Here is a 26,787-nt window from a genome sequence, read left to right on the forward strand (position 1 = left end):
TTTTGAATCAGGAGTGTAACAGACTAAACTTGATTAAATGAGCCACTCTAAGTTTTTCAGATAAATACATTCTTCCTTCTTTTCCTAGAAATTTTCCTCTGGCAACATTGAATGTTTCAATGGACACTGTTTAAGATCGATGAGAAAAAACATGCCGCACTGTTCAGACTCTAGCTTTGACAAAAGCATGGAAATATTAAGTGAAAATGTCAATCGACACTTTTCGAGGTATTGTATTTCTAGGTGTTCAATCTCCATTTAAGTCATAGCATGAAAAGGAAAAGTGAAAGCATGCACAGTGAGTCACATCATGATAAATCTACAGCGAAAAACCCACAAGGGAATATGAATATGTTAATGTCTGTGGCAGCACCTTAGAACTGGAATCACTCATCTTAGTAAAAGTGTTCTGCTTCTATAAAAGGCATATATCTCCTCCCAGGTCCTTTGAGACCTCTCCTCCACTTTGGTTACTGAGATATTACCTGCCCTATTGAGACATCAAGATGAGCAAACTGGGAAATAATCTGTCCTTAGAGAGCTGCATGCATATGGTATGCAGCAGACTCGGGATCCAAATCTTCCCTGGAGTCCACAGGCTTTTCTTTGCATGACATGGAGCACCAGATTAAAGTTCACCAGTGCTGAGAGGGAAATGTGCAATGCAATGTGATACCATACTTTTGTACAGTATTTCTAATACAGTTCTGTTCTCCTTTCTTCTCTTTCTTAATGTAGGCAATTGGCAAAGCCAAAATCAGGCCCCAAAAAGGAAGACTATAAAGAAGGTAAGTAAAGATAATTCCTTAGGATTCCTTTTTACCCAGATTTCTGAGAAGGATTGCATTTGGTCACTTTGTCCATTTAACTTGGCCCCAAAAACTTCTAACCCCATCAGCCAAAATTCCTAAAGTTGTGAGAATAAGTATAACAAAGATAGGAATTTTCACTGAGTTTTATGAAGAGGTAGTTGCAAATTGGAGATGCTGTTAATTCTTTTCAGGCTTGGGAAGAATGCAGTGTGAATCCCAGTGTGAATTTTTAGGCATTAAAGAATATTCCTTAGCTCATGTTTCTTTGTGTCAGTGATTTTTCTGGATTCTGCAGAACTGGTTACATTTACAGGTTAACTGTAAATCAGTCTTCCAGGTAGGAGGGAATATTGCAGTACTGGAACACAGGTCAATTATAGAGTAATTCATTCATGAGATGCACACTGGCATGGGGAAAGTGTCCCTGAAGTTGAGCATTTCACCTTTGAACTGACTTACCATGCTAAATACACAAGCAGGCTTTGGTGCTGTGAGGCTGGCAAGATCTTTTAGCTCCAGAAAGCATTGTGCCAGCTACAGGCTGAATGTGGGAAGAGACCCAAAATGCCCTTTGTGTGTAGTAACTCAAGTTCTTCTTGGGCAATGTAAATTATTATTTACTGAGTTCAGAGTTAGTTTTATAGTTGGTGGTGATGAGATCCAACCTACCTGTGTTTAAAATGACATGGTGATACATCTGTTACTCTCTCACTGACCTCTCTTCGCAGTTTTATTGAGTACAAGTCATGAATCCAGAGCAAAGGATGCTGTCTTGTAAATACTGGGCAGATCTCTTTTAAAGCAAGCAAGCTTTTTTGAGTTCTTTGGGAGTTTATCTTGGGGCATTTCTTGTCTTTTAGGGCTTCTGTGTCATGGTGCAGAAAATGAAAATGATGCATACTTAGACAGTGTACCAAAACCATGTGTTTTTAGAAGAGACTTCTGACATAAGCAATTTTTAGAAAAAACTATTAGATACAATTTTACATGAATGGAGGGACAACACCTTAGAGGTAGGCATTTGGTTTTTTTGCTTTCCCAGGGAGAGCTAATTGGAAGAAATTTGCCTCCTACATGGAACAAAAGCTGTGTGTTTATATTCATCAGCTTGGCTTTCCAGTCTACTAAAAGCTGCTATACAAATCATACTTAAATACGTGGTTTAAGCAAAGGTACTTTAAGTTGAATGCTGTGATGACGAAAATAACTTTCAGTTCAGTAAATTTTTAAAATAAAAGGCATTTACATTTTCTTAGAGCAGGAGTGAAATAAAGGGACTGACATATTTTCTGTCACAGAAAATTTTATGTATTATTGCATTTTAGTGTCCAGAACACTGAAGACCAGAGCTGATGGAAAAGCTGCAGAGCAAGTCCATGAAGAAAATGGGGATTTGGAGGTTCGCCGCAGCTGCAGACTTCGACAAAGTCGTTACACCACTACAAATGAATCTGTTTTGTTTGACAAACTTATAACAAAGTAAGGAGGTTCTTCTTAACATCCTGCTAAGTTGCTAATGAGCTTTATTAGCAACCCTTTGTATCATAGCAAAATATTGGCTCCTTTTGACAACAGGAAAAGGTACTTTTTTTCCTGGCAGTGAGGGCTACTTGCATTCTCTGGTCAGGCTGAGATCTCCTATGAGCTGTTGTGTATGTGCTATATCTGAGTGATCGGATGTTAAGAAGAAATTGCTTACTGTCAGGGTGGTGGGGCACTGGAATAGGTTGCCTGGAGTAGCTGTGAATGCCCCCTCCCTGGAAGTGTTGAAGGTCAGGTTGGGGCTTTGAGCAACCTGGTCCCGTATGTGTGGGCTGTGTATGTTTACATGTTTTGAACCAAAACAATCACTTTATGTTGTGACTTTCAGTAGATTTAACTTAAGATACTAAGGAAAGTTGGATACTGGCGAAGGGAAGCAATCCAAGTGTTTCTGCCTGTCTGTGACTCAATTCCCTCTGTGAAGCCCAAACTGAAATTTGTTTTCTGAAAGGTTTGCAAAGTGTAACAGCAGTAAGATGTTGTGTCTAGTGTAAGTAGTCATTGAAAATCAATATGAAATTTAAATAGCAGTATAGAGAAGCAGTCTGTTGTCTGAAGAAGGCTGTGAACTAAGTGACTCAATGCTATCATGCAGAGCTACCTAAGAGATATGAAAAACTGCCATAATTTTTGTTACTTTACTATGATCTTCAAAATTCTTTTTTCCTACTAAAATAGTTGGGGTTTTTTTTCACTATGTTCGTCAAGAGGGGGAAAATAAACATGAAAACAATGTATCTTTGCAAATACTCATACATTTGTTCTTAATTCTCTCTATAAAACATAAACATTTGTCCTAATTTTTAAGTAGTGTTGAAAAATTTGGCTGTCAATGAGTTGAGTTGTGCACACTGTATTAAAGTATGATGGTTATGTGTGCTGTTCTAAATGGGCTTTGTCTGTACTTGCCTATTTTTACTTTCGTATGTCAACTTTGTATCTTAGCACTGCAGAAGCGGTCTTGCAAAAAATGGATGACATGGAGAAGATGCGTAGACGGCGAAGAATGGGAGACCTGGAGGAATTCCACGACACAGAAGAGGTAGATGCTAATTTATTTTGCTGTTTTTGTATAAGTAGTATTTTGTATTCCACATAAGGAGATTATTTCCCTTCCCCAAGAGGAACTCATGTTAAAATGATAGACAACAATCATATTTCCTCTGTTGTAGTTTTGCTGGCCTTTTGAATGGCAGTCCCTTTGTTTTATTAAACATCGTCATAGCCTGCTTTCATAGATTTTTTTGTCGTTGTTGTTGGGTTTTTTGTTTGTTTGGTTGGTTTTTTGTTTTATTTTTGTTTTTTTGGTGGTAGTGTTTTGTTGGTTTTTTTTGTTTGTTTGTTTTGGGTTTGTTTGTTTGTTTGTATCTCCATTCCTATTTTACAGTGGAGACCCTTTTAAATTATCTTAGTAATATTGGGTTCTAGAATGATGTTCCTGTTCTCTCTTGCTGTACAATAATTAAATCTCTGTATATGGAGTGCCTTGATAATGATACTGTGTAGGCACCAAATATGCTCACAGGTTTTCTGCTTATTTGTGACTGGACTTTTGTGTTGGGTTTTTTATTTATTTATTTTTTTTCCCTAAGGAAAGCCTCGATATGGAAAGGACTGATGAAGAAATAGCTGATAATCAAGGTAGCATTGTTGGATAAGTCTGGTTTAAGTTTTCTTGACTATACTCTAACCAAAAGCCTTGTCTTAAGTAATGGAGATGGGGTGAAGTAGATTAAAAAGACTCTGTGCTGCTACTGACATTACAAGCCACAGTCACAGACTCTAGGGCTGTACTGTAGTGATCTCAGAACAGTTTTTCAGAGGAAAAGAAAAGTTCTTGTTTGTCCAAAGTGCTTACAGCCAAGAGGGTGTGGACTGGTGGGAATACATATGATGTAGTGCATTTGGAATTTAGTAATATTTGCAGCAGTACTTAAACAGTGCAATGTAATATTAATGTGCAGGGGTTTCCTCTGAAGAAAGTGAAGCCAAAGAAGATGATGGTGAAGACACTCGAAAGCGTTACTCCTTTCGGCAGAGGAAAACTGTTGAGCGCTATCAGGCTCCATTGCAAAGTAGGTTATAGCCACAACTGCTCTTAAAAGCTAATTTCTTGCATGGAAATCTGAGTGTTATGGGGTTTTTTAAGGATGAAAATACGTACACACATTCAACTTCTATTTAAATATCTTACCTGCCATTTTGTTAAATGAATATATACTGTGCATATTCCATTTCTTTGCTTTTTGGCATCCTTATTGTTGTTTTTCAATAAAAATACTACGTATGGATCCTTGAAAGAATAGTAATTAAATAGACTTGATGACCTTACTCTTGTGGTTTTCAGTTCTTAAAACTCAGGTGTGTATGTTTTTGCTTATTGTGCATTGATTTTAAACAACCTCTTCCTCCCCACCCTTGAAACTTGCCCAGAACTTAGAGATGGGTGATACATGTCCTAGTCTCTGCCTCCTTTAGTATCCTGCTTTCTCTTTAAACTTGTTTGTAACATTACTCCAATTTTTTTACTTTCAACAGAACCAAGACAACAACGTAAGATGTATTTTTCAGACAGGTCCTCACCTGTCAGACAGAGAGATTCGTGCAAGGGAACTAACAGGTATGAGTTTGGTTAGTGGTAGTTCTTTCTCAGTAGTGCTGTTAGTCACGTGACTGAATACTGATTTCAAGGGTTTTTGGACTCATGGTAATTAGAAATTAACAGTGTGGTTATTGCTGTCATAGTCTGAGGGAATACAGAAAGGAAATACTGGGGGGAAGCCCTTCCATTTACTGGCCATTAGATTTTATCAGAAAATGCAGTTTTTGTGGTGATGACAAGATTGTATAACTGAATTAATTTGTTCTGGAATTGAAGCCAAAATCTCCCTCTGAAAATTTCAGACTGTTTTGTCTTGAAGGATGCAAATTACTTTTTAAAATTAAAAACCATTTAGTTAGAGTATGGAAGTTTTAATGAATTTTTTTAATCACTCAGGTACTGATTCTCATCTCTCTTTGGAATCAGTTTGAGTTTCTGTATGAAACTATACTTAAAGCAAGAAAAATGCTTAATGAAATTCTAAATTACAAATTGCAGTAGTAATGACAAATAGGTTTAGCATTCTGAAAGTGTTCAATGCCATTCCTTGCTAGATAGGAGAGTTTTATTTAGCATCCTTGAAAACAAGCAGTTACGGAAGGAGGGAGTTTTGAAACCAAATTTTGAAATTAAAGGGTTGGTGTTTTACAGGAGATAAATAATGCTCAGTGAAACTTGATTTATATGTGAGAGCCTGTGGACAAAAAGAGGAATAACTTGGTTAAGACAGTTCTTTGCACACTGGTTAAACTTTTTCCTTTCCTAATAAAAATCAAATTTTGCTGTCACGAGGCAAATCACATGATATACTTTGAAATCAGTTTCATGAGGAATACAATAATCTGGAAATTTGTTAGATCTCAAAGCAATCCAAGATAGTATTCACTTAAATTTTGATATTACTTAATGTTTATTTTAATTTTTTTGTTTGTTTGAATGTTTGCAGACAGAGACACACAGTTCCCAGCAGTGATTCATCTTCTTCATCTGATGATGAAGAGGATTTTGAGAGGCAGAGGAAGAACAGAAACTTAAGAAGGTTAATGCAATTGGAGAACAGGGAAGGAAGGAAACTACTTGAGAGGACTTTACATCTTCCTAACTGTGGAGTGTTACCATATTCCTCTTGTTCAGTTTCTAAATTCTTGCAATCGTATCTGTTGATACAACTGTCAATGGACTCCCTACAACTGGATTTTAGAATTTATATTAACAAGCAATTTGATTTCTAGGTGGCAATGGGGGTAGCAACACTTTGATGAAATTTCCTAATGTAAAATTCTGCTGCTCCTTTGCTTTATAGTAGCTTATTCAGAGAGAAAGCCACTATAACAGAATGTTATGAATAGAGGAAATGATGAAAATTTGGTTTCTTAACAAATGCTCCAGAATAACTATTATAGTTACAGTCTATATTGTATTATAGTATACATTTTCAGCCTGATGTCTCAGATGTCTTTCAGAGCAGTCTACTGGCACACAGGTTCCAGGGCCCTTGGAAAGGACTGGCAGTGATTAGGCAGCCTTTATAATGTTAAAACCAACTGGAATAAGTATCGTCTTGGGCTGTGACTCTTTGAATATTGAAGTTAAAAGTATTAGTGTGTTTGGAGGTCAGGAGGGGCAGTTTCCTTCCTCACACGAATCGTCAGTCCATGGTCTGCACATAAGGATAACTTGTTCTATCTAAGCTTTTATTCCTACATATGCTCTGTTGACTGGCATGGATATTTATAAGTGCTAAGAGTTGTTAAAATAATTAATTCAGTTTAGTATCTGGAGTGACCAATTACCTTTCTTTACTCACAGACATTAAACATAAAGCAGGTGGAATGAATATTTAGCAATTAAGGAAGTTTACACTAATTTATAAGATCTGCATTCACTTGTTATTGTTAGAAAATCGAAAATCCATAAGTTAGAAAGCACCCTTCTTTTTCTTCTTAATTCAAATCAGGTCTCCTGTCAACTTTCGGAAAAGTGACTTGAAGGGAGTTCACAAAGATCGCATGAAAATTGGAGCGACTCTGGCTGATGTTGATCCAGTGCAAATAGATTGTTCTGTAAGTTTATTTACTTCATTGTGTCAGTGAGACATCTTCAGTAATTACAAAAGCTTTCTTACTGTTATATGCTGTCTATAACTCTCTTGGCTTACAGTTTTATTTCAAGCAGTCTGAAAATTGGCACGAATGTTTCCTTCATTCTGACATCTAATTTCTGATGGAACTTTATTGAAGTTTCAGCTTTGACATCTAAACTGTGTTCTGTTGTCTTCATCTTTAGGTACGATTTGATGGTGTTGGTGGTCTTGCTGACCACATCTCAGCTTTAAAAGAGATGGTTGTTTTTCCATTGCTTTATCCAGAAGTCTTTGAGAGGTTCAAAATTCAACCTCCAAGGTAAGGGATGCTATTCAAAACTGTAAATTCTAATTCACCTGTTTTCAGGAAAATATTCAACTGAAGTATGGTTATGTTTCCACACTTCAGAATTTTGAGTGTTGATGCTTTTGGGGTTTTTTTAGCAGTAGAAAAAAGTAATTAAAAAAAATGTATAGAATCCAGCATACATGTAGGTTCAAAGATTTGCATTGTGGTTAGACTATGTTCTAAAATGTCTTCAAAAAGGGGGAGGTGGCATGGTACCTGCAAGTAGACTTGATCAATCTACTTTATCAGTAAGTGGTAAGTCAACTGTCGTTTGTTTTGTGGAAGTCCAATTGTCTGTTCCACCAACTCTTTTCAAGAGTTCCAGTATCAGCTTTACAATTGATTGGACTTGTAACTAGAACCTTGCAGCGCTGGTTGTACTTGGGCTAAAAAAAAAATCTGTCCACATTTTACACAGCTGAATGGGTTCTTTGTTACGAAATGAAATTACTAGAGATTTAATGGTTAGATTTATGTATTCTGGGCCATCAACCTTCAGTCATGGTATATTGAAATAGGACTTCAGATTCCTTGGTTTCAGTAACTTTAAAAGTATAACAAACAACAAAGATAGCTTTGTTTAGGAGAGAACAGTTGTGTGCTTCAGGGATGAGGGTGGTAACAGGTACTTTTCTGTGATATTTTTCTTATATGAAATTTTTTTTTTTTTTTAAATTGCAGAGGCTGTCTATTCTATGGCCCCCCAGGGACTGGAAAGACATTGGTTGCTCGTGCACTTGCTAATGAATGTAGCCAAGGTGACAGGAGAGTTGCCTTTTTTATGAGAAAAGGTGCTGACTGCCTGAGTAAATGGGTCGGGGAATCGGAACGACAGCTTCGTTTGTTATTTGATCAGGTATGGTTGAAATGTGCATTTTGTTCTAAGTTATAACTAACTTTCTGTGGTCAAGAACTTTTTGTCAACTCCTTCCATTGTAGTAGGATTGTCAGTGTTTCCTTTTTCAGTAACATTTTTAGAGGCTTGAAGTCTTGAGATGCATTAGGAAAAATTAGTAAAGCAGTCAAGAGGACCTTGCAAAGCAACACACACCCCCACCTCCTTGTCTCAGGAAAGAAAAATCCGAACAGCTGCAAAAAAGGTTTCAGGAAGTGATGACTTTTCAAATGCAGGCTGAAAGTGTGGTTATTTTGAAATTGGTAACAAAGGTTGTTCACAGAACCTGTAATTTTATTAAGTCCTGGCTCTGTTCTTGGTGGTTGCCAAATTGCTGTAAAAAACAGTGGTGTGATTTGTTTCCTGTCACCCATCTCAGTGGGCTGACCTATGCTCCTGCCTTCTGTTAACTCATGACACTTCACTACTTGATCAGTAAGTCGAAATCCCTGATGCTGGTCTGAAAAATCTGCTTCCAGTGACTTTGCAACCACTGTGTTGTTTGTGCATTTCTCCTCAAATAATACTGTTTTCCTGATGTCAATATTCCTGTGTTTTTGCTGTAGGCCTACCAGATGCGACCTTCAATTATTTTCTTTGATGAGATCGATGGTCTTGCTCCGGTACGGTCCAGTAAGCAAGACCAGGTTCATAGGTAGGGCGTGTTTTGTATCAACATAAGAAGCTGCTTGTTCTTAGTGAAAAAAAGACCACAACCTGGTGGTTTCATTTATCCTGAAAACAACCTGTAATTCAGTACTACTTAATTTCAGATAATCTTTAAAAAGTAATTAAAAACAATTCACTAAACTTGACAACAGCACAAGGTCTGTGTTACCTTATCTATTTTGTCTTAAAAAGACTTGTTTTTTTTCTAGTCAGCATTTTATCAATAAGATCTTGTCCTTTCTGAGTGAGCATTGGTGATTATGTGGAACTGAAGAAATTAACTGCTGAGTAAAAAACTGTATTCTTCTCGTAGTTCTGTTGTATCAACACTTCTGGCACTTATGGATGGCTTAGACAGCAGAGGAGAGGTTGTGGTAATTGGAGCCACCAACAGGCTGGATTCTATAGATCCTGCTCTACGAAGACCGGGACGCTTTGATCGAGAGTTTCTCTTCGGCTTGCCAAACAAAGAGGTCAGAACTTCAACTCAGCCTCAGTGCTTAATGTGGCAGAGTCTGTCTTTGTAACAAACCCCTGCAACACAGCAGAATTGTGGAGCAGTGAAAGTCTCCTCAGTATTGTACTGTTTGTACAAAAGAGGGCTCTCTGGAGTGACTGTGCTGTACTGTGGAGGGCAGACCTGGAACTGAGTATGTATCATTAAGATGATTGTAACAGATACTTAGTCTTCTAATTATTAGTTTTGGTTTCTCTGCACCCAGCGAAGAAAATGAGGTGCTACTCTTGCCAAAATGTTTAAAAATGACTTTATGAATTAGTTAAGGAGTACTGCTCTAGCATTGTGAAATTGAAAGAAATGGTGTCCCGACAAGAATTCTATTTTGGTGACAAAAACTTTGATCCAGGCTGGTGCTGAAACCAATTAAAAATGTTAGGAACTGATGTTCTTACTGGTACTCAGTAATAGGGACTTGGACAAAAATGTGAAGTCACTGCACAGGTGCAGGGCTAGGGAAGCTTCTAGTTCAATGACAATAGGCAATGAAAAAAACATTGTGGGTGGGGGTAGCAAGCAAAACTGGAATGCAGTGTTTCTTTCTGGCTGTCAGTGATAGTTCTTTATCTTAGGACTTTTTGGAAAGTGATTAATTGAATGCTGGTAAAAGTACACTAAACAGTGCATTCAACACAAACATTTTTCTCTGCTCTCAGGAACAGGAGAAGAAGGGCCATGAAACAGATCTAATAGACACTTTCCCACTGTGGAAGAATTATAGAAATCTGTCATAACTAGTCTGTACCACAAAATGCTTCAGTGAAAATCCTGCTAAGATCAGAGATGGAGTTAGGAAGCATTTGACATTTTCTGGATGAGTGACAGTAATTTGAGTCATAATTGTTGTTCTACTGGGTAGTAACAGCAGCAACTGGGAATGGAGTGCTAGGACTGTTTTCCTTGCATGAGCTGTCAGAAGAGCAAATTTGATGAACTAATGGGACTGCCACCATTAAATTTTCCTGAATTTGAGAGAATACTCTCTAAAAAATCTGTTTGCAGTTAAGTTTGGGGGGTTTTACTACAGTGTTTTCTTCTGAATCTCACACTTGTGAAAACTCACTTTTTATGGAAGATGTAAATGCCTTTTACTTCACTGCAGCCCCCAGCAAGAGTTTAATGTAACAAATTTAGAACTAGGAAATTTCCTGCTTGAAAAAACAGGGCATATTAACTGCCCCTTAAAATACTTCAGAGTTTAGCAGATAAGAAAAGTATTTTTATTAGTGTGAGGGTTTTAGGGGGTTTGTGTTGTATTTAAGAGAAGATTTAGGGCAAACTGAAATGCAAGTGTTTTGTTTTCAGGCGAGAAAAGAGATTTTCAAAATTCACACACGAGACTGGACCCTGAAGCCATTGGACAAGTTTCTTGAAGAGCTGGCTGAGAAATGTGTTGGTGAGTTTGAAAACACTGTAGGTTACTGCACAACTTGAGCCCTGGGGAACTGGAGCTTGTTCCAGGCAGTACTTGAGCTGTTGTGTCTTGCTGTAGAGCAAGGCAGTGGCACATCTGGCACGTCTTGGGAGCAAACCAAGACAGGTGCTGCTTTCAGTTTTCTTCTCAGAACACTGAATGGATTTAGGCCATCTTTCCCAGAAGTAAAGGTTTGACTAGGGGGCTGCTTCCTTAGTCCAAGATATCAGGCTGTGAGGCACATTCTCTGCAGTGCAGTAATTCTTTAAATTATCTCTTGCCCTGTTAATTTTTGGCTGCATGCAAAGTCTTTCATTGTTGTACTTTAGAAATCTTGCACTTTAGAAATCTTGGCCTTGACTTTGGTGTTGCCTGAGCCTTAGAAAACATTTGATTCTTGTTTCGTTTATTAGGATACTGCGGTGCTGATATTAAAGCCTTATGTGCCGAAGCTGCACTCTGTGCTCTGCGCCGCCGCTATCCTCAGATCTATGAAAGGAGTGAGAAACTGCAGTTAGACATCGCTTCAATTAAAATAACAGCAAAGGATTTTGTCACGGCCATGCAGAAGACTATTCCTGCTTCACAGAGGGCTGTGGCTTCACCTGGGCGAGCACTATCACCTATTTTAAAACCACTATTAGAAAACACATTGGAAAGAATTTTACAAGCCTTACAGAGAGTATTTCCCCATGCAGAGCTTGCACTGAAGAAGGACCAACATCAAGGTATAACAACAACATCCATTTGTTTAAAATTCTGCCGAAGCAAAAGCTTCTGATGTGTGAAATAAAACACATAAGCCTCTCAGCCATAATGACAGTTCAGTTTCATAACCTAGACATGCAGAGTGCTGGATGGGAGCTGTTAGTGACTTGCAATATGCACTGTTTTGGTAGTTGTACTTTAGGCCTTGGCCTCCGTAGCATAGGTGAGCTCGTGCTCCTGACTGAATGAGCCTTGATCAGGTTTAGTCAGTTGGTGAGAACAAATTGATACTGATACACTCTCTTAATTAATGGAGGTCTGTGAATAATTAGCTACTATGCTAATCTCTGGAGAGTGTTCTCCCAGTAGTGCTGGGATTGTTTGCATTGATGAAACAGAAGCAGAGACCCACCAACACAATGAAAGTACTGAGGCTGGGAGATGGGTAATTGTGACCCCTCTCTGTTCTCCATTCATTATCTCTTCCTTTGGTGATCTTTGAGGATCCTTATTTAGAAGTTGTGTGGGTCTTTATACTCTCTCTAGTCCTGGACAAAGGGAAGTCTGTGGTCATTACATTCACTTAACTCCCTCACATCTGGTGGGAGAACCTGTTCCAAAAAGCAGTGGTCTCATTGGGTTTTTCCAGTGTCTAGGAAGTATAGAAGTTGCTCCTAATCAAATTTATTCCAAGGGGAAAATAAACCTCCCAAGTTTTTGTCAGAGAAACCTGATGCAAACTGTGGAACACAGGAGATCTTTGTAGAGACTATGCAGTCTCCTTATTATCTGTGGTAGGATGAACCCTTCAGAAAATAGCATTCAGTGTGCCCTCAAACCAAGTACAAGAGAATGGTTTCCTGCACTGATTTTAAAGGTGTATTAATGCAAGAGTGAGATTTGAACTATTCAGCAAAGTCATCGAAGCTCTCGTCTTTAAATCCTGTTTTAGGAAATGATGTGATTGACAGTGAAGAGGAATCACCATCAATCTTTGAAGAGAATCCAACTCATAAAATGCCTGATTGTGAAAAGGCAGAATTCCTCACTTTAAACAGGTCTTGTTTGTCCCCCTTCTATTTACTTTCTTAAGATGGCCAGATCTGTAAACTGTTTTGTTGTGAGAGGTGCTGCATGAAGGAATGATAGGTGTGTTGGGGGCTGGTCAATATTTGCAAGAAGTAAATGTGAAGATCTAACTGGGTACTAATGTTCTAATCAAATACACTGCCCTGGCTCATCAAACTGACTGGCCTGGCCCTATTTGCCTGAGTCAGAGTTTAGGTTTTTAGATTATTAGAACATGGTGATTTAATCCAAAGGTTCAAGACCCAAAAAATGCACTGTCTGTCCTTTTAGCTTAAAAAAGCCCTAAGGATTTGTGTAGCCATCTCTTGCCCTTCTTTCTTCCAAGATTGCTTCTCACAGTGTTTTAACAAGCTGTTTTTCCGTTTTATTTCTGATGTAACAATGTCTGTGTTTTGTACCTTTAACCTGCAGAGTTTGTTAATTTTTTGATGTTTTAAAGTGGAAGTTGTATAAATCAACAGCTGAAGCAGTAGATTATTGTTATTATTGAGTCAGTTATTCTTCTCTCTTTCTATTGCTGTGCTGTCCAGAAAATGTGACCTGCAGAGCTTGGTCTCTATGATCTTTGACTTCAGCAAGTAAAGGTACAACAGTCCTGAGGCAGAAAAATCCACAAACCTCTTCACAAGTGTGTTTCAGGCTCATAAAACAAGATGATTAGGAAATTAATAGACAATTCAGAGAGGAAACCATAGAAATAATTTAACCAATCCAATTGTGTGCTTCTTCAGATACAGCTAATTAGGTGCTTTCAGTGCCTGCATTTTTTTTTTTCCTAGAAATGTTGGTTTGCTTCTTCCCTACCACCATCTTCAGGCACTACAGCCAAGTTTTAGCTCAACTTGGCAGGTGTAGAGATCTCAAGTTACTTAAAGTCAAGACCGACTGCAAATGGTTGTGTACATGGAGTGAAGAGACCCAGACTGGTTTGTGCTTAGAAAACAAAGAGTTGATGTTCTGCCCCGTATCACATCACTGACCAGTTGCGTGTGTGTGTATTTGACTGGACAGCTTCCCTGAAGGATTTACGAGATCTTACTTAACCCAGCTAAAGGATTGGCAAGACATGCTGGGGACTGGCTGGATTTCCTAGTTGGGGGCATGGTACCAGTTTTTGAAAAAACAGGCTATAATAGTCTTCCTGATCACAGACCAGCTTATTATTTGGTGAAATGTGGACTATATATACAATATATATATATATAGGAAAAAACTTCAACATCTGTGTGCCTATTAATCACTTGTTTTTAAACTTGTTTTCTTCCTACTGTTGTAGAAATCCTCGTTGCCAGCCAACATCTTTCAGGCCACGGTTCTTACTAGTTGAAGATCCAGGGTGTGGGCAGGCTTTTCATCTGGCACCTGCAGTAATCCATGCCCTGGAGAAGTTTCCCGTTTATACACTAGACCTGCCTGCTTTGTTTGTGAGCATCACATCCCCAGAAGAAACATGTGCACAGGTATCTTTTTTCTCATTAATCTGGTAGGACTCATAAACTGAACATAAACTTGTGAAATAAGCACAATTCATTGTTAATGGAGGAGGCCTGGTTGGAATATGCTGTTATGTTTACTTCTGTCTGGAAATCCACTTTTTTTCTAGATGGAATGATACACTGTATAAGGATGTTATAGTCATCTTTTCCATTTGAAGAGAAGCAGCAAGGGTGTTTGCTAGCAGCTCAGGAAGATGGGAGGTGCTGCTAATAAAGTGCTCTCTGTGGCAAAAAATCCTGCTGGTGTGTTGGATCCAGGAAGTTTTTATTGCTTCTTAAGCCTCTGTGCTCTCAGTAGATGGCTCTGCATCAGCCTGATGGCATCATGTACTTTCTGAAGCTGTACTTCTGAATTTTTTATTGTATTCATAGAACACTCAAGGTTTGGGGGAAAAGGGTTTCTTTTTCTACCTATACAACTTGCAGCACTGCGGTACATGCAGTAAAAGAATTAAAATTAATATCGCACTTAGATTGTGACACTGGTGTGCTTTCTATCACTAGGAAAATTAGTTATAATCAGATTTAGCCCTGGTTTCCTTCTTTGTTAGTTTTAGGCAGGGAATACATGTTTGGCACCACTGTATTAAAATATTTTGACCTTTAGTAGCAGCATTGGAGAGCTGTAGGAGTCAGGACAGACACATTCCATGGCTCTTTTGGCACATAGGAGCAGTTTTCCTTTTATCATGTGATGGTTGCATCTGTGGATGTGTAAGTACCCTGCGTAGTGATTGCCTGGCTATACCATGTGTGCTTCCCACCTTTTGACAGGAACTCTCTGAATATTGTTAATCTGAGAGGGCACATGGAGAAGTTTGTCACTTCCCTCTGGCAGTAGATGCATTTTGTCTCCTGTGACTGAGGTGCCATCTGTAAGCAGTGGCTTGTGCTCTTCCAAAGGATAGCATCTGGTCTGATGGATCCTTTGATAGTAAGAACTTAGGATTTAGTTATTCAGGCATACAAAAGAATGATCACCTGTTATAAAATGTGCATGAAATTATGCATTGTAAGCAGGCTTCTCACATAAATCTTTATTTGTTGAGCCTGTGCTCTAGAGCCTGTGTTGGGTACATGCCTGCTCTGAACTGCAAATGGTATAGTTGCAGTTGTGTGGCAATTTCTCCAGGCTAATACATCTTGCTGAAGGGCTAGTCTTGTTTTTTCGGGCACACCACCAGATTGGCTGAGCGCTGAGGCTCTTTAGGAGTTCTCTTACACCTAAATAGTTTTGAAATTGGGCAGAGATTCAAGTCTGTTTCTGTCTGTGTAGCCATGTCCGTGTTTGACTCAAAGTGAAAATTTTACCTTATTGTTAAGGAGTAGGTAATTTATTAGTTTATCTCGATGTTTCAGCTTCATGTACTCCTATTTCCTAAGATAGTTTGATGCGTAGTTATTTAGTATCCTGTTGTGTAGGATGTAGTTTTCTTATCTGAGCTTTCATTTTGCCAGTTGATGCGAGAAGCTCAAAGAACAGCACCAAGTATCATTTATGTCCCACAAATCCCTTTGTGGTGGGAGACTGTTGGACCTACAGTGAAAGCTGTTTTTACGACACTACTGCAGAACATTCCAACGTTTGCTCCGGTTCTGCTCCTTGCAACAACTGATGTGAAACATGGAGATCTCCCAGAAGAGGTATTTGTCTATACTTCTTTTACTCTTCCTTTTTTGATTGTTAGTTTATAACTCCTTGAAGCATAGGAATGCTGTGCCACTCTAAAGAGAATTCATACTGTTACTATTTAGGCACCCAAGCCCTCTTAAAAGTCTCTCAAAATTTGCTTAGACAAAACAATGCTGAAAGCATTTGTCTAAAGTGTTTCCTGAGTAAAAAGATTGACTTCAACCCAGCTCTTTCACCCTTCTCACACGCTGATGCTTATTAGGCAGATGTACAAATTTGCTGCAGGCAGTCATTTTGGTGACTGCAAGATGGTGAGGTGTGTGCTTAGTGAAGAACATACAGTGTTTGAGTTAGGAAAAAGATTGTTTTACTGAAAAGTGAAAGATATTTTTACTGAAAAAGTACATTGGTCACACTTACTAATGGAATGTAATTTCAAATTTAAATAATTTCATTATTATTTTAGTTTCTTTTTACATCTGGTAGGTTAAAACTTGACATACTGGGAAGGTAAAGTCCAACTTCCGTTTAAGTAACGTGGAAATCAATTTTTAGTTGTATTCCTTAACAAAATTCAGTAAGACTACCTGCTGAGTTTTCTAGACATTTCTAGACATTTGTAGTGGTACCCCCCTCCCCTTTCTCCCCCAAAAGCTGCACTGGGATTTCAGAAATAGAGAGTGTTAAAGGAAGGTGTTCTAAATGTGAATATGATGCTTTGATTATTTTGTCTCAGTAGCAAAAGTTTTTGTGCTATTAATAAATGATTTCTAAAATAAGGAATGAAATTAATTCTTATACTCTTTGGTAATAGAGATGGAAAAAGAGTACAACCTGTAAATACGCAACTTTAGACACTTCATTTAAATTAATTAAAATTTTAAAAGCCACCTTAACAAAAAGCTGGCACTTTTATGTTGAACCTTGCCCATTCCCTCAGTAGCTGCCATAAAGATTTGAGCTAAAGAGCAGAAGGCAGGTAAATACAAAATAACCAGCCTTGGAAGTGGTGAGTGTCAGCTGTTTCTCAGAGGTTTATCACATATTTTTTTTCATGGAGTTTTTTTTTTCTAAACTCTAGACGGTATTATTCTTTAGAACAGGTGTTTTTATTGCTGTGCTATGCAAATTTAGCCTTTTAAAGCCAAGAAGATGACTTTACATAGCTTACCTTATGCAGATGAGTATTCAGTTTAGTTTAGAAAGGTACTCATCTTTTGGAATAGAATATTAAAAGATATAAAAAATGTGTGGCCTTATATCTGAAATATCTCTTTTCCTTATGCTTTAGATAAAAGTTTTATTTAATAATGATTGTGAAGAAGTTTTCAAAATCCAGTGGCCTACCTGTGCTGAAAGAAGAAGTTTTTTTGAGGACTTAGTTATGAAGCAAGCTGCTGAACCTCCTCCATCAAAAAACAACTCAGGTGAGAATATTCAAAATATAAAACTTTGCTAGCAGTAAGTTAACAGCTAATACAATACAGCGTTGCCCTTGGGGGTAGTTTTCTATCAGTTATTTTTCATGTGCATGTATTTGAGTATCATCAATCGACAAAAATTTTCCAATTAATTTAAGCTCGGCAGCCCTTGGAAGTTCTGCCTGTAGCACCGCCGCCTAAGCCTCGACAACTGACAGAGGAAGAAATGAAACAACTGGAGGAGCAGGAGGAGGATACATTGCGTGAACTGAGGATTTACTTAAGGGATGTGACTCACAGACTTGTCATTGACAGACGTTTCAGGGCATTCACAAAGCCTGTTGACCCAGAGGAGGTAAATTCGTGTTGAGTCTGCAATACCATTATACCTGTGTGTCTTCACAATTTCTCTCTGAGTGTTCCTTGGTGCTGGTGTGTTCTTTAGGAAGATTTATCTTTGTCTTTAGTATAGTATGTGATAGATGTCTCATTTAGTATTAGGAATCTCCAGGAAACAGGAAGTGAATTTTTGTTTTGCTTTTACTTTTTTTTGACTCTTTGGGTCACTCAAATGTCTGTTAGAGTGTTTGCTGAAGTCCCTGCGTTCCTTCTAAAACCTCTTTAAAACTTGAGAGTATTTCCATTAGAGGGGTCATCCAACAAAGATCATCTAGTCCAAGTGCCAGTTGTAGCAAATGCCAACACAGTTTGCTCGTGAAAAGGCTTTGATATGTAGGGATATTACAGCACTAAAAAGGAGAGTTCTCTCTTTTTCTTTGTAATTATAAACAATACTTCTAGGGCTGCTTTAATAAAGCCTAAAGCTCTTTAAGTGTCTGACAGTAGTTTCTTGCAAGAACAGGAGTAGAAGCAGCAATTTGTCAGATTTTCAGATTCTGTTCTCAGGGGGCTTTCCTTGGTATAAGATCAACCATAAAGGCTGTGTGGTTTTTTCTTCCTCCCACATGCTTCTCATTTAATTCATTAAATAAATGTAGGCTGGGGCACATACTTCCAAGTCAGCTGAAGATTTGAGATAGCTTTGCATTACCACAAGGCTGTGTTTCCCCAAATGTCCACTGACTTATTTCATTTCCTTGTAGTTTCTACATCTGAATAATCTAAACAAACATAGATGTCCTCATCTGAACTAGTCATTGGGCTCCTTCTATTGTCTGAATAAAGAATGACCTCTGGGTCAGCTGTCTCATTCTAGCTGCCTAGGACAGGTGCTTCAAAGATGCAATTCCTGCAGCCTTTTCTTTGCTGCCAAAAAGAAAGAGAATCTCAGGTGATTTTACTGAGAAACGTTTTTTTTGGCTGTTATTTTCTGAAAGGAAGTGGAGTCCCACTCTGAGTGCTCATTCTTTTCTCTGCCCCACATAGTCTTCTGACCTCCCTGCTTCATTCTCCTCTCTTGTAGTCTGACTCTTCAAAGCCAGCTGAAATAGCCTTACTATTTTCAAGAAACCAATTGGGTAATTTCTGCATCTTTGGATGTGTCATATTGGGATTTTTAAGAAGTCCTTTATTTGACTTTATGAAAATAATTATCTTTGGTGGCTGTTGTGTTAAATCTCTGAGCATGTATATTTCCTTTGTAGGTCCCTGATTACAATGCTGTTATTAAACAACCCATGGACCTTTCCACAGTTCTGTCCAAGATTGACATGCACCAGTACCCAACTGCAAGAGACTTTCTAAAAGACATTGATCTAATCTGTAGCAATGCTTTAGAGTACAATCCAGTTAAAGATCCTGGAGGTGAGGCTGTGGTTTTATCACTAATTTTTGAAAATTTTAAATGTACAAGTTGATAAATGTTATTTGCGTACAGTAGTATTTGCGTACAGTAGATGTGGGATTAGATCATCTAAAAGATCCCCGGAGAGCATTTCTGGCCAGGATATGGATGTTGCAGCATCAAATAAACTTATTTGGGCATGAAATTGTGATAGACATGTTTACTGGAAACTACTGCTTTTGCTTTAATAATTAACTCATCAGTTGGCATGCTGAAAAGACTGACTGAGATAACCTTTCAGAACCTATCTATGACAAGAGAAAAAACTTTCTAAGTAAACAAAATAAAGGGGTTTACTGACTGGTAGAAAGTACTCAACTCTGACTCTAAAATTTTAGATCGTCTCCTTAGGCACAGAGCCTGTGCTTTGAGAGATACTGCCTATTCCATAGTGAGGGAGGAAATGGATGAAGACTTTGAACAACGCTGCCAAGAAATCAAAGAATCTCGTAAGCAAAGAGGTATGTCTTTGACACCGAGGATTTTAAGACTTTTCTCAGTATTTGTAACTAGTCATGCAAGACTGTTCTTTGCTCTCTCTTCTCCATTGCAAGGTGCAGACTGTGCTTCCTCTTACTTATGTGCAATGCCAAAGGATGACTCTGCTCCTGGGTGTAAGAAAACAGACCCAAAGTGTAATGAAAAGCTGCAGATGCCAGCAGGGCCTGTGGATGCCAGTACCCCCTGGTCTAAAGGCAAGTTGTGTTTTTACTCAGACTTTCCTGGAGAAGGTGCTGAAGCCTCTGTTCTTGTGACCTAACAGGTTCCTGTGATGCCTGATTGTTCATGCCAGAGGCATTATTTTTTTTAATATGCTGCAAAACATGGGCTAAATCCAGAGGTGTTTATTTCAGTATGATTGTAAAGTCCAAGTACAATGACTGGTTGATATTGTAAGACACTGCCCTTGGTGGCCCAGCTGATATTTAATGGCTCCTACATTGCTAACTCCTAAAGTCAAAAAAGTTGTATGTGGCAGTTTCTGAATGCTTACCAGTTTTTAGTTATATGCAATAGTGTTTTCCCCTTCCCTGCCCTCAAACGTTAAACTCTATTCCTGTGGTTTCCAGTTGAATGGCAAAGGGTTAAAGAAAGGGGAGCAATAATCATTGACATGTAAAGGAAAGGTCATTATTTCTTCAGTTTTACCTGAAGGAGGTTTTTCCTTTATGAAAAGGATATGAAAGAAAAAAAGGGCCTTGGGTCTATTTCAGTTAAAACGCATGATATGATGTGAAATTTCCTGGTCTTGATGGCGTATCTGGGAATTTTGCCACGGACTTGACCCACAGGCCTTATGTGGTACTCTGTGAGTACAAAGAATGGTGGAATTTTCTGGAAGGCAAAATGACAAGTTTGTATTGAACAAGGTTAACTGAATCAGAAAGCTTATGAGGTGTAAATCCCTATGGAGGATTTTTTTCTCAGCAAATACTCCCTTTAAAGTGCCTCCTCAGCTCTTGCCAATGTGTGTCTTCACTTTTGTGAAGTTTTACAGATTCTCAGGACTCATCTCCAAATGCATTTCTTTTGTTCACATATATTAGATCACTTACTAAGTCACCTAATAATCTTGCTTTGCAGTAAGACTTCCTGTTAAAAGTAAGACTTCTGTGTTCATAACAGCTTGAAGCTGATGGTTTTCTGAATTAAATTCTGTAGCTGGATTTTTAAAAATCTAGTAGCTAACTGACTTCATTAAATTACAACTTTTTCTCTAGACACATGTCTGGGGAGATGGGCAGTGGTACTTAAGCTCATTTGGTCATTTTCCTTGTCAGACAAGTAAGATGAGCACGCGTCTCGTTTTGGTAATGTTTTGGATTACTTTTGTTTGTATCTCTTTGTAGATAAGTCAAAAAGAAAACGCAGAAGGAATAGAGAGTCTTCAAGTATTGCAGCAAAGAGGAGGAATATTCAGTTCAATAAAGAGAATAAAATTCCTGAAGACCAAAATGAAGTAGAGAGTAATGAAGAGTCTAACACAGATTGCACTGAATTTGCATCCTCTCAGGATACTCTTATCGAAGAACATGAAAATGTACTTCAAGAACGACAGAAAAATGGGACAGAAAATGAAAGGGAGAGAGTTCTCCTTGTGGGTAAATCTCCTGGAAAAAAGAGAGAACATTCAGACCAAAGAGAGCAGAGTGAGATGCTGGATTGTCAAAAAGCCGGTACTTCTGAAGATGGAGGTTCAAATGGTAAGTGAAAGATCAAACAGGTCACTTGCCCCTCTCTCCTTCCTGAGGAGTGTTACACTGCCTACCGGGTTTTAGCCTTCTTGGTTTCTGTTCTCAGTTGTCTCAAAACTGTGCACAGCGTTTCTTGCATAATGGTGCTGCCCCTCAAGTTACGCCAGCCAAACTCATGTAGCTGCCACGTTTCTGATTCTGCAGTTTGTTTTTCAAATGGTATCTGACTGAAAAACAATCATTGGCTTTCTTTTATTGCATGAGGATTTTTCAGCAATAAGAAGTGTAAATTAAAAAGCTGTACTTCAAGCAGTGTGCACCCAGGACCATGTGTGGAATAGAAGAGTTATGTCCTAGAGTTTGCAGTGTAAGATGTGTTTTCTAACCTAAATTACTTTAGAGTTTTACAGTGTAGTGCTGTGATGGCAACAGGATTTGTTTTCCCCTGGTTTTCCCCTGCCTTTTTGGTCTTGTGTTGTTTTTTTGTGTTCAAGTTTCTAGTTTTCATGGAACAGATTTTTGCTAGAAAGGAGGTAAAAGTGTCTCAAGCATTTATCAGTGAAAAATGGTAACAGTTGTCTCTGTTGCAGAAGGGTTCTCTTCTCCATGTGCAGGGTTCTTCACTCACACTGTGTTCCAGAGAAAGAGAAATCCTGACTTAAGAAATTTATGTCGTTCCAGATTTGTGGGTACACCGTATGACTCGTGCAAGATCTTCTCAGGTGGAGGAGAAACAGCTGGGATGTGTTGGGAAAGCAATGAAAATTGGCACACAGAGAGTGCTTGTGGATTACTGTGAACTCAAAGTAAGTTTAAATTTTAATTTTGTTAATACCGAAGAAAGACATTTTCTGGCTATATACAGAGTTGTAAATTAAGTCTGTTGTTAACCAGTGCCAATTCAGATAGAGTATGGGAGGGATATATGGCTGGTGAAATAATTCAACCTGTAATGGACTATGACTGTTGTTTCCACATCTGGTGTAGACTGCTGTTCTTGCTTTTGGTGAACTAAATTTTAGGAGACTGGAGACTGTCTCCTATTTTTAATGTAAAAGGGCTTGCTCGATTCTAAAATAGCCCACTGGCAAACTGGTAGTGCTGTTGGTTATTACTGTCTTAGCAGTTTTTATGATGGACTGGGGGTTTGTTTTGGTTTGATGTTTGCACGTTTTCATTTATTAAGAACTGGAGGAGTACCTTGATTTTTAGCAGAGTTGACTTTTAACTTGAAGTTAGCAGGTTGACTTAAAGGTCATCCTGGATAAAATACTAATACCTGCCCTTCTCAAACTCTTTCAAAATCCAGTGATAGAATTTTACATTCATATAGTACATTATTACAAGGTTTTTCCAGTCCCCTGTGGGAGAGAAGTTGTTGTCCTAGGATACAGTTGGAGAAAGGGTCAAAAATGTGCCTAGCTTATAGGGGGTCAAAGAGGTTCCTTTGCATAAATTGGAGAGGGCAGATGGACATGGCCTTCTTGGGGAGAATTCAGGAAATTGTTGTGTTCATAGAATGATAGAATATCCTAAGTTGGAAGGGACCTAGAAGGTTAGAGTCCAACTCCTGTCCCTGCAGAGCGCACCCACAATTATCCTACCATGTGCTTGAGAGCATCATCTAAGTGTTTCTTGAGCTCTGTCAAACTTGGGTACTGTAGCCACTCTCCTGGTGAGCCTGTTCTACTGCCTGACCACCTTCTGGGTGAAGAACTTCTTCCTTATATCCAACCTAAATTCCCCTGACACAGCTTCATGCTGTTCTCTCAGGTTCTGTCAGTGGTCACCCACGAGCAGAGGTGGATGGGTGTCTGCCCCTCCACTTGCCCTTGCGAGGAAGCTGTTGTTCATGCCTGCCTGTAGGGACTCCACATGGGTTTCTCTAGAGTCAGGGTGCCAACAATGTGCTCTGAAGGTACTGCCCACTGGAGAGATGGTACTGTAGAGCTGAAACCTTACAGAGGTTTCAGCTGTGAGGACAGAGCTACAGTCATGAAATGCATCTCTTAGAAAACTTGATTCCTTAGCATGGGTGCCACTGGAGCTTGCTACTTGTGTTAGCTTCTTTGGAATTCACTTGCAGATAATAAGCTGGGTGAACCTCCAAACTGTAGCTGCTTGGTTTTGTTTGGGCTGGTTTTTTTTTTTGGGGGGGGGGGGGTGGGTTTTTTTATTTGCTTGATAATAGGCCTAGGACTTGATGAACACATACAAGAGCGTGCAGTTGCTTATGTGGCAGCAGTTAAAAAATTTCACGTGGGAAGTTGGCCATACACCTGTGCCAGGTCCTACCTTTTCTGTTTGCAGCTATCTTGTGCTATTCTGAACTCTGGTTTCCATTTTTTTTTCTTCAGCAAGTGTTGCAATCTATTGCCGTGGTAACTGAGAATGTCAGTATATTTCGCATGGAAAAACTATATGCTGTCCTTAGCCAGTGCATTTATCAACATCGGGAAGATGGTGACAAAAACAAATTAGTGAAGGTAATTTTTTTTTTTGTCTTGTAGCACTTTCTGTCATTATTACACGTGTGTGTTATGCATATGTACATGTGCCCTGTGAACATCATGATTATTTAGTATTACTCATTGCTGCTTAGTTGCCTGTGTTACAAGGTTTGTTCGTTACAGTCAGGAAGACATTTCTCCATTTTGCAAAACTATTGTTGCATTTGGCTTAGCTGTTGGCAGTTTCAGCAGGAAAAGGCTTGAAGTCGATGGGTTCCCCCCCCCCCAGAGCCCTCTGAAAGGAGTTAACCTCAGTCTGTCACCACTCCTGCTCCAGAATGTTTTCAATGCTGGGGGGGCTGTGAAAGGAGGGTGCTTTTCTCAGTCTGTCACTTCCTAGTTCTTCTCTTGCGGGTGGTCACACATGGTAACACTTGTATAGTAGTCATTCCGTTCCTGAAAAGAAACTAAGTATGAGGCATAACAAGAATTAACAGACTTTAGTCTCACCAGACTCCTTTTCAGCTGGAATGGCTCAAGCGTCTTTAATTTTGTATATGGGGAGCTTCCTGCCTATGAAGGTTTAATGGTAATGGGTCAAATTCTCTAATCTCTTCCTCTAAGAGAGGATTTCCAGGTTGTCAGAACATGGCAGAAATATTCCACAGGAACCCATCCCAGTCTGACATTCCCAGTGTTGAGTTGATAGGTTGGATATTCAGTCTTCAGCTTCAAAGTCCTTGAATCCATTTGTCTTCCAGGTGGTCATGCGTAAGAATAGATAAAATTCTTTTGTGTGTCTGTCTTCCTTAAAAAAGTGAGGAAGCCTCTTTTCTTGGATCTTGGTCATCTTGATCTCTTCCACATCTGAGTCAGATCAGATACTCTTGCTCTGTGAACAACAGTGAGGATTATTTGGATTCAGGGATGCCATTCCTGAAAAATGCACTCTTCTCTCATTTATCATAATGACATGATTTAGCATGTTTGTTATCTTGGGGCTTGTGAGCTTTTGTGACAGGACTTGTTTTCTGTTTCTCTGAGCTTTAACCAAAGAATATTTCCTATTCAGAGGAATTGCACAAGTCAGTCCAGGAGTAAGTTCTACTGTGTGAAGACAGACTTTAACAAGTATTTATTCAGAGTGCAGAAAAGAACAGTTGAGCTTTTAGCTGTGGCTCTGGGAACTGTCTCCTCTCTAACTGTTGAAAGCACCATTGATCCATAGTCTCCTGACAGAGATCCCTGCAGTCTTTCTAGCCTGCTCTGTTTTGGGTGCATAAGGACATGTTGGAGCCAGTGAGTATAGAACAGCGATGGTGGTAGCACGCGTATTGGCTAAGTCATTACTAACAATCGTGTGCACAGGTTCTCGCTTCTTTTGATGAAGTAGTAAACAGGGTTCTTAAGTTTGTATTCACACTGATTCCTAATTTGTCTTTTTTTCTTCTTAGGCAATGAAGAAAGAAATTACAGCCTTCAGCTATCCATGATACTTGATTTCAGCATACTTGACCTGCTCTGTAATGTTTTCTTTTTATTGCATGCTGTTTTTTCTTTGCATTGTTCAATAAATACTAGGTCTACATATATATTTATACAAATCTTAAAATTTATTAAGAAAGCTCAAATAAAGTAATTTAATGACTTATTTGATATTTCCCTTCTAGATATGTATATTTTAATGTGACATACTGCTGTGATTGCCTTTGGAATTCAGCAGATCTGAATAGATAATTTCAGTACCTAACTTGAAACAAAATAAGATTTACTACTGTAACTTTCTAAGGTAAAGTTTAATCCTTCTTGTAATAATGACAATCTTAATACTGGAGAAAAGCATTTTAATACAAATTGTTAGTTCATCAAATGGCTTGTAGTTGAATTCAATTGTAAATAGTTTTCTAGTTTTACCTGGGAAGAATTCTGTCTGTTTATTACATAAAAGTGAATATACTGTTGGTGATAAATATATTCGAGTAATAGCAAAGCACTGTCCTTTTGAAGAAGTATTTCTCTTCAAACCTGCAGAGAAAATTTATCTGTTGATAGTTATTTAAATAAATAGAATAAGACAAAGTTTTACATATATGAGAATAAAATTTTATATAAATCATGATAAAATATGTGGCATGACCCTTTGCTCTTCTGTTCTGTCACCTCACATACACAATGTGTGCCAATACTGAGTGCCAAACTGTGCAATCCCTCTTTGTGTGTGTTTGGTTTCTTACCTCTGTCAGTAATGTTCTTTTTTTTGTGTCCTTCTATTGTGTTTGTTCAAACATGGGTGTGCTAAGCAGTTTGTTTTTTTTCCTCTGTATTGTTTGGTGGATATTAATAAAAAATTAATCTCTTTTTAGTGGTGGGTTGTATGCTCTATTTTAGTCACAGAACAGTTTTGATCGTTGATAATCTTGCATTTAAGTCACCAGTACAAATATTATGATTTGAAAATAACTGTATATGTTCACTTCTTTGTTCTCCACTTGTTGTATGGATTATACAGGAGTGAAAAAAATTAAATTGCAAATTTACATTTTAATGCAGTTTATGACATTTCTCCTCCTTGGCTGCCATTGCCAATTTCGATGTGAGGTGGGGCAAGCACCTTGTTGAGTGCATCCCCTAAGAGCACTATTTGAAAAATTGACAGTGTGGAATTGAGGAACCAGAAACAGTCCTGGGATCAAAAACTGCTGTTTTGAGCAAATGTCTTCCTGGCACTAGGCTCGACAGGATACTGTACCTAGTCAGATTTTTAAAAAATGTTCCCTGCTGTGTAAATCCTTGTTTTCTGTGACCACCTGTGAACAGTTAAGGGTTCCCCACAACCTACATCTTTTTCTCTTCTTGGGGAAACTGTCACATTTTACTGTCTGACCCAAAATACCACAGAGTGATGAGAAAAATAGTACAGGGAAACAACGTTTTTGAGAACTGGGCAGTGAGAGTTATACCCAAATATTGATTAAAATATTTTGTATGTAGTGTAAAGAGGGAAAGGTCTCCTTTCTCCAAGTCCTCTAACTAACAAAAAAACTCCAACAACCCGAGGTGTTGGAAATGTCTTTTTCCTTACAGCCGCTGCTTCTGTGTTTACTCGCT

The 26,787-nt window shown here is 38.5% G+C and overlaps 1 protein-coding gene across 3 annotated transcripts in view; it reads left to right on the plus strand.

The window, feature by feature from the left end:
• Positions 1–26,036, plus strand: part of ATAD2 (ATPase family AAA domain containing 2) — a 30,604-nt gene extending 4,568 nt beyond the window's left edge. For 2 of the 3 annotated variants that reach the window (XM_058419471.1, XM_058419470.1), the window contains exons 2-28: positions 89–228; positions 739–788; positions 2,138–2,291; positions 3,300–3,396; positions 3,947–3,995; positions 4,319–4,429; positions 4,893–4,974; positions 5,903–6,013; positions 6,911–7,019; positions 7,243–7,358; positions 8,070–8,244; positions 8,850–8,938; positions 9,266–9,425; positions 10,775–10,865; positions 11,297–11,611; positions 12,544–12,649; positions 13,957–14,140; positions 15,635–15,820; positions 17,101–17,236; positions 17,389–17,585; positions 18,835–18,994; positions 19,373–19,495; positions 19,589–19,729; positions 20,885–21,238; positions 21,911–22,035; positions 23,587–23,715; positions 25,134–26,036. In XM_058419471.1, the coding sequence (XP_058275454.1) occupies positions 140–228; positions 739–788; positions 2,138–2,291; positions 3,300–3,396; positions 3,947–3,995; positions 4,319–4,429; positions 4,893–4,974; positions 5,903–6,013; positions 6,911–7,019; positions 7,243–7,358; positions 8,070–8,244; positions 8,850–8,938; positions 9,266–9,425; positions 10,775–10,865; positions 11,297–11,611; positions 12,544–12,649; positions 13,957–14,140; positions 15,635–15,820; positions 17,101–17,236; positions 17,389–17,585; positions 18,835–18,994; positions 19,373–19,495; positions 19,589–19,729; positions 20,885–21,238; positions 21,911–22,035; positions 23,587–23,715; positions 25,134–25,172 (3,678 nt within the window). In that variant the 5' untranslated portion in view covers positions 89–139 and the 3' untranslated portion in view covers positions 25,173–26,036. The remainder of the gene's footprint in view (positions 1–88; positions 229–738; positions 789–2,137; positions 2,292–3,299; positions 3,397–3,946; positions 3,996–4,318; positions 4,430–4,892; positions 4,975–5,902; positions 6,014–6,910; positions 7,020–7,242; positions 7,359–8,069; positions 8,245–8,849; positions 8,939–9,265; positions 9,426–10,774; positions 10,866–11,296; positions 11,612–12,543; positions 12,650–13,956; positions 14,141–15,634; positions 15,821–17,100; positions 17,237–17,388; positions 17,586–18,834; positions 18,995–19,372; positions 19,496–19,588; positions 19,730–20,884; positions 21,239–21,910; positions 22,036–23,586; positions 23,716–25,133) is intronic. The other variant, XM_040055147.2, reaches the window with a different exon arrangement.
• Positions 26,037–26,787: the final 751 nt, after the last annotated feature.

The sequence above is a fragment of the Hirundo rustica genome, chromosome 1 (assembly GCF_015227805.2).
Source record: "Hirundo rustica isolate bHirRus1 chromosome 1, bHirRus1.pri.v3, whole genome shotgun sequence".
NCBI lineage: Eukaryota > Metazoa > Chordata > Aves > Passeriformes > Hirundinidae > Hirundo > Hirundo rustica.